Genomic DNA, 11,787 nt, shown 5'->3' on the forward strand with positions numbered 1-11,787 from the left:
AAGATGGCAGATGTCGTGCCATCCCACCGTTAAAATTAATGTTGATGCGAGTTGGGTTGCTACTTCGCATGATGGTTTTGTTGGGTTGGTGGTGAGAGACTTTGTGGGTGCTTTCATTGCTGCTCGAAATATTCCTATTTAGGCCCCTACTGCTATGGCTGCTGAGGTTATCGCCATTTTAAGGGGTTGTAAGTTGGGTCATTCCATGGGTATTCACAGTGTGGTTGTAGAATCTGATTCATTGAGCTTCATCTCGTGTTTAACGGGTACGCTCACAAATGGCAGGTGGGAGGTGTTTCCAATCTAAACACAGTGCAAGAAACTTGGTGCTTCCTTCCATGACTGTCGATGGTCTTGGATTCCAAGATTAGCCAACCTGGCGACTGACCGTTTGGCGTTGCGAAGCTCTGTGGAGATGTGCAACTTTACTTGGGTCAATCGACCCCCATCTTCACTTGTTCATTTACTTCACCATCATGGTCTACCTTACCCACATTAATTTTGTTTGGTCATGCAAGGGGTGACACTTGTTGTTCCCTTTAGTGTCGGGTTTTCTCCCCTTGCACTTCCGACTTTGTTTTTTGGTTGTTTGTCTCGTGTGGGCTTCCGTTGTACTTTTGGCATCTTTGCCTGGTTAATAATATACCCAATTTAACACACCCCCCCCCAAAAAAAACAAAAAATCTTTGCCTGGTTAATAATATACCCAATTTAAAACACACACCCCCCCCCCCAAAAAAAATCATGATATCTATTTGATTTGACTTAATAAGGAATAAATTTTATTGATTGAAAATTAGAAGGAATCCAACTAATTAAAAAAAAAAAAATGAAACATGAGAGTGAGGGAGGCACGTGACCATGCTAGATAATTAAAATAAAAATAAATAAAGAATAAGAGAGAGAGAGCATCTGGTGCAAATAAAACAGAACACCAGCAAGAAGGTAAGCTCTCTACGCTCCTCCCTCACCTCTCATATATTCTTCTTAATTTTCTGTAATTCTTTCAGTAATTATTATTTTTTCTTTCTATTAAATCATCACTAGTGAAATTTCAATTGGGTTTTGAATTCATTGCAAATTGCATCTGCTCAAAATTCAGCTCAGCTTAATTGTAAACATAATCAATGAATTTTGATCTGCTAAAATTCACGTTAGTGCAGAAAAGTTCTTGTCTTCATAAGTTGCATGACTTTTTGTTCAGATTTCAGTCACTCGGGAAGAAGCTTTCTTTAGTACGTGTACTGGACTGACTAACCCACTCTTATTATAGTCAATAGAATAATTAAAAGCTCTAATCTTTCCCCCTTTTTTAATTGAAAAAAGATAAAAAAAATTATCATTTCTCTTGCACTGAGTTCAATTCCCTTTACATTAGAGTAGTTTAGAATATCGCATTGTCGAGGAGAAAAGAACAATTTGATGAATTTTGTGTTATTAAAGATTTGGCCTCATCATTCCATGGATAATCTTCTAATCTAATGAATGATTAAGATGCATCTAAGTCACTCAATTGGTTCAATTTTCATCAAAGTTTTTGGATTTTGGTAAAGCTAGAAAGGCAATGTCCACCTTTTTGGGTGTTTGTTCATCTAAAATTGATTGAATTTGTGGAGCTTGTTAGCAAAAGAGTAGTGATTTCACACCCCCAATTTCTCCTTCTGCACTCCTCTTTATTTTTGTTCGTTGATTCTTCTTTGATATATTCAATTGTATCCGTAAAAAAGTAGGAGGGAGTGCGAAAATCCCTACTTCTGCAAAAACTTAGACTCAGAACTATAGTAGAACATAGGTCTGAGTTTTACTAGTGTCACTTACAAGCTTGGACTACTGATCATGCAAAATATATAGCCGCTATGTGTTATCCGAAGGAGAAGATGGCACAAGAGCTTAGCAATCTTAATTTTTGGAAAACCGCCTTAGAATTAGTATTGTTTTGCTGCTAACTATATTATGCTTTTTAATATCTTCAGTAACAGAAAGAGCAGAACGAGGAAGAGGAATAAACTATGGCTGCAAGCTTCTTGTTTGCGTGCAATTTTAATGTAAACCATGGCTGTATGAATGATAATCCGTTACCCAAACTGTTCTTGGGTGCTGGACACAGAATCCGGGATCAAACTCTTTCAAATGGAAACCAAACCCATCAATGCTTTCTAACAAGGAAGTCCTCTCGTAGGTTTTCCGTTTCTGCTGTCACCAAAGGTTCCGCGAAATCAAGCAAGTCTGATGAGAAAATCCCCTCGTGGGCTAAACCGGATTCAGACGAGCCTCCTCCTTGGGCACAGAATGAAGGCAAGAAAGATGATGCACAAGAGGGATTTGAGGTTCCTTTTTTTGTTTATCTACTTGCCTCAGCGATCACTGCAATTGCTGCAGTAAGCTCCTTCGCCTGGTCCTTTTGAAACTGTATATGTCCCTTTGATGTGGTGTATAACAGGAAAAATAATGTTGCAGATAGGTTCTGTTTTTGAGTATGTGAACAAAAAGCCAGTCTTCGGAATCTTGGGTTCAGACAGCATATTTTATGCTCCAGTCCTTGGATTTTTTGCATTTACTGGCATTCCCACTTCTGTAAGTTGTTCTGTTTCTTTTGATCTTCTTAATTCAGTTTCAAGATTTGATCTATTCATTTACTGATCCTCTATCATGAACCTATCATTCTGTTTAACTATTGTGCTATGCTAAACCATCGAAAAATTCATTTCAAGGGATCAATAATCTGGGGTATGGATGATTGTGTGTGTGGATGATATGAACTCAATCCCCTTGGCTTTGTAACGTGGATGTTGAATGCAGGCATTCCTGTGGTTCAAATCTGTTCAAACTGCTAATAAGGAAGCTGAGGAGCAAGACAAGAGGGATGGATATCTATAGGGTAAGAAACAGCACCTTTAATGCGTTAACCACCATATAGACTTATCTCTACAAAAATATTGGATTCTCTTTCTTAATCCTATGTTATGGTCTTAGTTATTTGATTTTGTTTATAACGGTCCATCTCAGAGCTCCGAAGTAGCTCACAAAGGTAGATGATACCGATGATTCTCCAATAGTTTTCTAATTTTTTCCAGGAAAGTGGCATGATTGATGATTCTATATGCTGATCTTGTCCCCGTTGGTTGTCGTAATATAAACCATTAGATGTATCTGATGGTTACTGTGGCTGTAGTTATTCCAGTCATACAGTACACTTGTGAAATAAACTATGCGGATCACACATCGCTGTTGTAGACGTCTCATTTTACTAAATCAAGTTCTTTGAATAGCTAAAAGTTTAAAATTCAGAATTTAACCTAATGCATCTTTTTTCTTCGGTTTTCAGCATTGAATATCTCGGTGAGCTCCACATGCAATCCACAGAAACCAGCATAAGTGTTTGCAGATGAATTTTTATTTTTTTATGACATAGGAACACAATCTACCAATGAAATATATCATTTGTTGTAGGTTACCTTCAAACAAATGCATCTCATATTCTCATGTATGAGAAAGTATATATGCCTCTGCACATACCCTAGCATGAAAAGATCTATCAAAACTTTTTCTGTGGAAAATTGTTGCTGTTGAACAGAAGAAGTACGATTTGTGAGCGTGTCGGTTGAAACGAGCACTTAAGAGTATGGAATATCCTTAAAGATGCAGCAAAATAACTTACTTGGTACCTTAGGAGAGATGAAAAACGACACAACAGATAAAATGAAAGAAGAGAAGGTGGCAACATAGGTAAGAATCTTTCCTTAGAAAGCAATGAGATGTGACAAAAATCATAGGTTTAAACGTTTGGGTTCCTTGTCATCTTCAACGGAACCACCTAGGTTTTTTTTTGTTCGTTTTCGCTCATCAAATGTGGCAGCCTAGACATTTGATTTATAACACCACGTGTTCCTCCGAGCTTGTGGAAAATTGAGGAAGCCACACTCCCCAAATCCGATTTCTGCAGTAAAACTTTTCCATCTCTTTCCCATGGATACTTCTCGTCATACACTCGAAACCCCAGTTGAGCACAAGCTTCCTGTAACTGATGATGAGAAATACGCGAACACAAGGACCGAGCAAGTGCAGAGAGCTCAGTGGCTCAGAGCTGCTCTCCTGGGAGCAAGCGACGGGTTACTGTCAACCACGTCCTTGATGCTTGGTGTCGGGGCAGCGAAGGAAGATCGTGGGACGATGGTCTTATCCGGCATAGCGGGAGCTGTTGCTGGAGCTTGCAGCATGGCTGTGGGGGAGTTTGTTTCGGTATCAACACAAAGAGATATTGAAAGGACTTCTCTTTTAAGACAGTGCAGTTACAAAACTGAGATGGGTAAGAAAGAGACGAAGGAAAAATCTAACCTAACCATTTCAGTTGAACTGACTCCTTCAACAGGACTCCCATGTGGAAATTCAGCATCCAAGCCGCCGGAGCAGCCGGAGAAAACGAGGAAGATTACTGCCATTGAGATCACACAAATTAGTGAAGGGAAGGAGTCATTGCCAAGTCCACACAAGGCAGCAGCTGCATCAGCCTTGGCATTTCTGTGTGGCTCACTTGTGCCTTTACTCTCAGCCATGTTTATTCCTCAAAATACTATAAGAATGGCGGTGGTTGTGGTAGTGGCTTCAGTAGCTCTGGCTCTCTTTGGCAGCGTGGGAGCTCGTATGGGCGGTTCCCCGGTGATGCCATCTGCTATTAGGGTTTTAGTTGGAGGGTGGATAGCAATGGCAATCACTTATGCCTTGCTCATGCCTTTTGAAAAGGAAAGTCCCAATGAAAAGGACTGAGAGTTTCTGTATCCAGAATTTACCACATAATATATATTTATGCATATATTATTGTGCTAGTTGAGAAGAACTTTCGGCATTTCAGCTGTAGTTAAGTTTCTATTTTGCGAGTCCGGATTTTTATAGAAAATGGAGGTTGAACTTTTTTTTCTTGTTAAATTATGAATGTAACCAAGTTTTAGAATAAATTATAGAACAAATAAATAAATTTCTTAAACAATTCCAAGTGGGTATTGTTTATTATGCGAATAAGCGATGTAACAAGTTTAGTGATGAAATCTTGTAAACATTGAACCTAATTACAAGAAATCATTCTATTTATAAGCCTCACATGTGACCTAATATCCCAGTAAATAGGGTGTTGAGTTTTCACCCAGCTGTTCAGAGTTCAGAATTTCTTCTCCCTAAATTATTGTAATAGTTTCAAATCTTTTCCATCTTCTTAATAATTAAATTTTTTTTTTTTTGGTAAACTGGATATTAATCCAGGGCATAGCCAAAGTACAAGTAGGGATGGCAATTATAACCGTTAAACCCGATAACTGTGGATAACCGCCCAAATGGATTGGATTTGGGTATGAAAATTCAGGTATATTTTGGGTCTGGGGAAAAACCGTGATTATTATTCGGTTATAGTTTGGAAATGGTTATAGGGGTTCCCAACCATATCCATCCCCAAATCCGAACCGAATAATATATATTATCTATAATATTAAAGTATTAAAAAAAAAAATATATATATATATATATTATTCACCAAATCTATTATCTTGAGAATACAAAATTTGCATTTTGTGAGTTGCATTTCGTGGAAAAGTTCCAAAATTTTAATATAAATCAAAATCTATGAGAATTCAATCAAAAGATCAAACCAACATTATCAACGTTTAGCTTTAATTTTTATGCTTCACAAGATCCATTCATTAAATCATTTTATACATCAAATATTTAATGACGAAATTGATATTTGCTAAATTATTATGCGTCAATTGAATGAATATATTTTTTTTATTGACAAAAATGGATATAACCGTTGACCGATGACAAATCCATTACCCTGTGGGTATGATTATGCTTAATACCCGATGGTTAATTTGCGGTTATGGATATAATTAGTTTTTAGGATTATAGGAATGAATATAGTATTTTCGTTTCCAAACCGAACCGTTGCCATCTCTAAGTACAAGGCCAACAAAGTTACCAGAAGGACACAAACTTACAAACTAAACAACCAAAGGTCCGGACCAAAGTACGTTGACAAGCAAAATGGACCAGCCAAACAAACCAAAGCCCAACCAACAGCGTGGGTTATAAGCCTAATTATAGCTTAATATGCATGCATAAACTTGTGAAGCAAGATGTAACAAGTTTGAATTATATGAAAAACTTACTCGAAAAAACTCAATACGACTGTAAACTGCCTTTTTAAGAACATTCGATAAAATTAGAACGATACATATAACATTAGCATGGCCTTGCGCAACTAAATAATGTCAAAGCTGCCGCAGAGATTTGATTATGCGCCAAGGAAAACGATAGCGGATCCGTGCATGTGAAACAAGCCATATTCACTTTCCAAGGACAATGTTTATGCATTTAAGAAATAATCATCAAATCTCGAGGGTATTTCTTGATCAAACCATAAAATAAGAATAATTTTTCTTATGTCAATCTTCTCCATCTCGGGAAAATTATGCATGATTGAATATACAAAACCACGAGCAATCTGTAGACGTGAGTATAATCATATTAGTTCGAGAGAATGTATTCTCTTCTTGCAGTTTATATTAATTGCATGTAATCGTAATAGGACTAAACACAATCATGTAAATAGAATATAATCAGAGATTTATGACTCATTTGGACGTGCTTTTAAAATAATGGAAACTGCTTTTACAAAAAATGTTGTTGGATTCCAAAAACACTTAAAGTGTTTTTTTTTTTTTACATAATTCACTTGTATTTTAACTAAAGATTGGTTTAAGAAACTTTTTCACCATTTTCAACCATTTTAAAAGCACTTCTAAACAAGCTCTTATGACCAATTAAAATGGACAATCTATTATTTGTTGTGTCAAAATGTGAGTTGGACAAGATGAATTATGAATCCACAATAGAATGAGTTATATAACATATTTTTACACTTGAATTACAAGTCATGTCTGACAAAACTTAATTGATCCCTAAAACTTAACCAATTCAATCCTATCCATAAAATCCAATTCCATTCAGCCCACCAAATAGGATCTTAGAGTTAAACGCCAACCCATCACTTCTGACAAGGAAGAGAGATTAGAAAGAGATATATTGAAAGCAAAATCTTGTGAAGATAAGAGATGATGAGATAAGAATAAATAAATAAATAATATGTATTTCTTGAAGAAAACTTGTAGTAGTCAGAGTGAACGTATGGCAAGGTGGTTGCCCTTAAAAGCTGCTTCTAAAATGGAAGCGTTGTCCATGCTCTTGAAAGTTTCAGAATTATAAGCCCAAATTTCTTGAAAAACGTTATACTTTTACAATTTAGCTACAAAAAACAAATAATGCAAGCTTGAATCTGCTATTTGTTTATACTGTAGTCAATGTAGTTACGTCCACATCTCGATCATGGATAAAAATAGAAAAGAAGAAATCAGTTTACCAATGCCGATTCTCCAAAGATTGGATCGACTTGATCGTTTGGTAAAATGTCTCTTCATTTTATTTTTCCCACTGATAGTTTTTTTTTATGAGCTTGCGCATATGCTCATAGATTCACCATCTCCATGGTTTACAGCTGCAGTTATTGGAACACAAGCATTGCCTATCAGCCAAGCATTCTTCTTGTCCTACCTCCTTGGAACCAGAAGATGATCAGCGTAAGACTTTGTCATCTGCAATTGAAGAAGCACATCACAAAGGCACACTGGTTGAGAGAGTAGCTATGCTCGAGAAGCGTGTTTTACAGGTAAGCAGGAATGAATATTTTTTGGTAGAATTTTTTTCATATCTTCTTTTTCGCTATGAATTTAGTAATATCTTTGAAATATTTTTCATCCTCCCCAATTTAGATAAGCCATGAGATGGATGTGGAAAATGCATCAATTTCAAGCTGCGTCACTATTGAAGCATCTGAGGAAATTGGGCAAGGATCTTCAGAAGCATATGTGAGGAAGCCAAATTGTTGCAAAAAGGGCAGAAGAAAGAAAAATGTTGCTTCCATTATTCAGATGAGAGAATGGTTTAGACGGAGGAGAATGGGATGTTGATTAATTAATCATCCTGAAATATTATTTTCCGCATTAATTAATTAATTGTCGATGCCACATGTTAATCCATCAAGATAATAATTGGTTTCGTGTGCAATTATTAAATTTTTAGTTTAAATAAATATAAGAGGATCACTGCCACAAGTTTTCGTTGATAAACAGGATTAAGATAATAATTGATTTCGTGTGCAATTAAATAAATATAGGATAATGGACAACCTATATTATGTATGTATCCAGAGGCCACAATAATCGTGGACGAAAGTGCACCCTACAATTTATCCCCAAACAATAAGAAAAAAATTATAGAAAATATCAAAAATTTATCACTTACAATCACACATCCTAGAATATGAATAGAAAATAGAGGACATTACTAAATGGGGGTGGGATAAAGAGATGGGCTTATATTGAATTTTTTCAACCAATTGGGGGAGAGAGTAGCAGTTCGAAATTGGGACATCTTCTAACATTGAAAAGTGACTAAAAGCGGAGCCAGATGTGCGATAGGAGTTTCTTAGCCCTTTACCTCCTCCCTAACTCCCCCTCTTTTCATCAATTTCCTCTAATCTCTTTACTTCGTGGCTGCTAAATTAAGAGTTTGCCAGTTGCATTACATGTGTTGTACTTTTGTGTGTATATGTAAGCAAATTCTAATAGAGTACCAAATATCAAAGTCATAGGCGAAAGCTAAAACAAACAATCTCAAAAGAAGACTAAAGATTTATGTGATTCGGTGTATAAAACCTATGTGCACGGGCAAAGCATGAAGAAAAATTTCACAAAACAAATTGAGATTACAAAAGATTGTTTAACTCTCACAACGCAAATTCCACAACTTGCAAACTCTAAACCAAACGAGTAGAGGATCCAAAACAAATGGAGAAGTCTCTCTCAAAGCTATGAATTTGCCACACTTATTATAACTTCAAACAGTGACCTCCACTCCAAAAACTAAAAGAGAGATAACTCTCTACATTAATGGTGACGGCACACAAAATAAACTAACCTCTAATGTCCTATTTATAATGCATAGGACTTTGGTTACAATGAGAATCCTAATCCTAATTGGAAGTAAATCCATATCCTAATCAACTCAGTAATAAAAAAATCTCTCCACGAGCAAAGAATTCAACCAAAAAGTCAATACAAACCAAATTAGATACCAAAACGTAACAGGGTCATGAAACCTTAAACTTTTTGCATGTACCAACTGATTGGTTGCCATCATCGAACGTTCATCGTTGCCAGAAACTTCTGATACTGTTTATATATACTTCTCCCGATCAATGTCCAATTGTCCGCCACTTCTAAATTCGTATCTAACACTCTAATTTTGAGTTGTAAACCACAGCAGCATATAATTTTATGTAACAATATATAGAAGGTTTTTAATTTGAAAAGAAGTACCAATAGTAAATAAGTCTGGTTATGATCACCTAAAAGACAAGGCACCAAGACTGGAGGCGGTGATGGGATTTGAACCCACAAATCTCACATGAAACTGAACAAAGAAACACCACTTGTGCTAAGAGAAAACTTTGTTATACTGGTGCACAACAACATATATAACCTATAGGTACTGTATCACGTTAAAAATTTTGGTGGCCCTATGTGTGTGCAACTCTTACACTCCTTCAAGGGCGGCCCTACTCATGATCTAAATTACAGAACCTAAAATGTATTAAATTGTTGTTGAATGAATTTAACCCAATTTTTTTGGTAACTTTGAGTTATGTTATCTTACTTTAATTTTATAAATGTTTTAACATAAAAAGAATTAAATCCCAGCAAAATTTCCAAAATTACTAGTCACTACTCAACAAACCAAGCTTCATTGTACACACCAACCAACCAAACTTCATTACACACACCAAACATGTATTTTATTATTTTGCCCTTGAATTTTTTTTTAGCCGTTGAATTTTTTTTTACTGTTGAATTTGAATAAAACGAATATGAACTGTTAGTTCAATTTCAAAAGATTGCTAAAAAAAAGAGTGTGATATGGACCGTTGATAGCCAACGGTCCAAAAATCGAAGGATTCACATTACCTTTGGACAACTAGGGCCCTTCCATGCGAGGCTCAGTTGTCAGTCACTAACTGTTTGCAGCCACATTTTAAAAAGAAAAAAGTGAGGCTCACTCAAGATTTGAGTTAGCCAAATCTGAACCCAAATTTGAGTATTGATTTGGATTCAAACTCAATTTGTGTAGGTTTTGGGTCTTAGCTTTAGGTGGCATTATTTGGGTTTAAACCCAAATATTTATGTCTGGGTCTAAGTGTTGGAGTTGGTCTTGGACTAAAAGTTAGTTAATGAGATTAGTCGAACTTGTAACATATAGAAAGGCTTTTGATTTGATACAAAGAGCAAACTTATAAAATGTGGACAAATAAACCACCACGGGGTGATCCAGTAATTGGTGATGAATTCCAGACTCGTACTCCACACGGCACATCTTGGGTTCGATTCCTAACGCTGGTGAATCGCATGATGATGGTCAGGGAAAGACTAAAATGTCTTTGTGAGTCTTCCTAACCCTCGGAAGAGTGGACTGCATGACAAAGACACCAGCTGGTCCCTTTAAAAAAAAATTAAAATTAAATATGGACAAATATGGAAAGGGATCCTCTCTGGATCCCTTCCACCTAATTCTCCTCATCAAACAATTTAGGCCTTTGAAATTTGATCTAACGGCTAAAAACAGTGACACATTCTAAAAATTATAATAACATTAACCGTTAGATCAAATTTCATGGGCCCGATCGCCTGGATTGTTTTATAAGGAGGATTAGGTGGAAAGGGATCCAGCGATAAATTTATGTAACTGCTCTTTAATCACTACTGGTTGTTGTTCACGTGTAATTAATGCGTGGTAAACTACATCTTTTACTTGCCTAATTCCATAAGCAAACACACTTTCAGAATGGGAGGTAGATTGTTTGCCCTTCCATTTCCATACTTTCCATGCCCTCTGGTGATGTGTGGTCATGATTAATCCACGTTAACATTTTATATTAATTTTTTATAGAAATAATAAAACAAAAAGTAATAAGAATATAAAATATTGATGTGATTTAACCGTGATCATATAAATAAAAGGATACGGAAAGAATATAGAAACGAGATGGCAGACGGTCCACCTCAATGACATGTGAAAAATGGACGTTCCGTGCGGGGTGAAGCAAAACCATGGTCTTTCGTTGAATAGTAGTCATTACTGCCGTTGGGAATTTGGTACAGTTGTGAAAAGTTGGTCAAGCGTTGGTCGGCTGCATGTTCGTCATGTTTTGGAAAAAGGCTGATTATGTTATTCATATATTTATTTTTACTCATTAATATATATATTTTAGTTTTATATTTTTAGATCGAATAAATTAAAAAAGATTATTAACCAAATGTTAACAAGGATATGTAAAAAATAAACATAAGTGTGTAAATAATATTATCCATTTGCATAAAGTATCTTTGTGGTGTGGTAACGTGTTAGATATGTAGTTGACCACTAACAACAATAAAGTTTGGGTAGTGATATTCACACATTCTTTCTTACTTTTTACACAATCTTCTCACTTTTTGATCGTTGAATTAAATGAATTGAAGAATATCAAATGACATAAATTACCAAGAGATGTATGGATGGTAAAAATAGGTATGAGGATAACACCACCCTAAAGTTTTATCATAATAAATGAGATCTACTGTATGAATTTAAGAACGATATTGCGCTCGACTTTACATCAAATTCCCTGTTTACTTTAAGAACTCTATG

At 35.8% G+C, this 11,787-nt stretch overlaps 3 protein-coding genes across 3 annotated transcripts; all 3 read left to right on the forward strand.

Moving 5' to 3' along the window:
- The first annotated feature begins 795 nt into the window (after positions 1–795).
- On the forward strand, positions 796–3,511 carry LOC103950201. Its single transcript, XM_009361374.2, has 5 exons — positions 796–945; positions 1,974–2,378; positions 2,458–2,574; positions 2,800–2,878; positions 3,326–3,511. Exons 2-4 carry the CDS (start codon positions 2,010–2,012, stop codon positions 2,875–2,877), a joined length of 564 nt encoding a protein of 187 aa, XP_009359649.1. The 5' UTR covers positions 796–945; positions 1,974–2,009; the 3' UTR covers position 2,878; positions 3,326–3,511.
- Positions 3,512–3,647: 136 nt separating this feature from the next.
- LOC103950200 (vacuolar iron transporter homolog 2.1-like) lies at positions 3,648–4,857 on the forward strand. Its single transcript, XM_009361372.3, has one exon. The coding sequence runs from the start codon at positions 3,967–3,969 to the stop codon at positions 4,762–4,764; it is 798 nt and encodes a 265-aa protein (XP_009359647.2). The 5' UTR covers positions 3,648–3,966; the 3' UTR covers positions 4,765–4,857.
- A 2,286-nt stretch (positions 4,858–7,143) lies between these two features.
- LOC103950199 lies at positions 7,144–8,106 on the forward strand. Its single transcript, XM_009361371.2, has 3 exons — positions 7,144–7,446; positions 7,541–7,711; positions 7,815–8,106. Exons 1-3 carry the CDS (start codon positions 7,372–7,374, stop codon positions 8,010–8,012), a joined length of 444 nt encoding a protein of 147 aa, XP_009359646.2. The 5' UTR covers positions 7,144–7,371; the 3' UTR covers positions 8,013–8,106.
- Positions 8,107–11,787: the final 3,681 nt, after the last annotated feature.

Source organism: the organism of the source record quoted next, unplaced genomic scaffold (assembly GCF_019419815.1).
Source record: "Pyrus x bretschneideri cultivar Hongxiangsu unplaced genomic scaffold, Pyrus_bretschneideri_v1 Contig1, whole genome shotgun sequence".
In the NCBI taxonomy this organism is placed as follows: domain Eukaryota; kingdom Viridiplantae; phylum Streptophyta; class Magnoliopsida; order Rosales; family Rosaceae; genus Pyrus; species Pyrus x bretschneideri.

What these genes read in the sequence shown, in the direction of transcription:
- LOC103950201 (XM_009361374.2), top strand. Translation starts at nt 2,010, where the DNA reads ATGGCTGCAAGCTTCTTGTTTGCGTGCAATTTTAATGTAAACCATGGC. An exon ending in CGATCACTGCAATTGCTGCA is followed by an intron (nt 2,379 to 2,457) that starts GTAAGCTCCTTC and finishes ATAATGTTGCAG; the next exon opens with ATAGGTTCTGTTTTTGAGTA. An exon ending in TTACTGGCATTCCCACTTCT is followed by an intron (nt 2,575 to 2,799) that starts GTAAGTTGTTCT and finishes TGTTGAATGCAG; the next exon opens with GCATTCCTGTGGTTCAAATC.
- LOC103950200 (XM_009361372.3), top strand. Translation starts at nt 3,967, where the DNA reads ATGGATACTTCTCGTCATACACTCGAAACCCCAGTTGAGCACAAGCTT.
- LOC103950199 (XM_009361371.2), top strand. Translation starts at nt 7,372, where the DNA reads ATGGATAAAAATAGAAAAGAAGAAATCAGTTTACCAATGCCGATTCTC. An exon ending in TGGATCGACTTGATCGTTTG is followed by an intron (nt 7,447 to 7,540) that starts GTAAAATGTCTC and finishes CATGGTTTACAG; the next exon opens with CTGCAGTTATTGGAACACAA. An exon ending in TCGAGAAGCGTGTTTTACAG is followed by an intron (nt 7,712 to 7,814) that starts GTAAGCAGGAAT and finishes TCCCCAATTTAG; the next exon opens with ATAAGCCATGAGATGGATGT.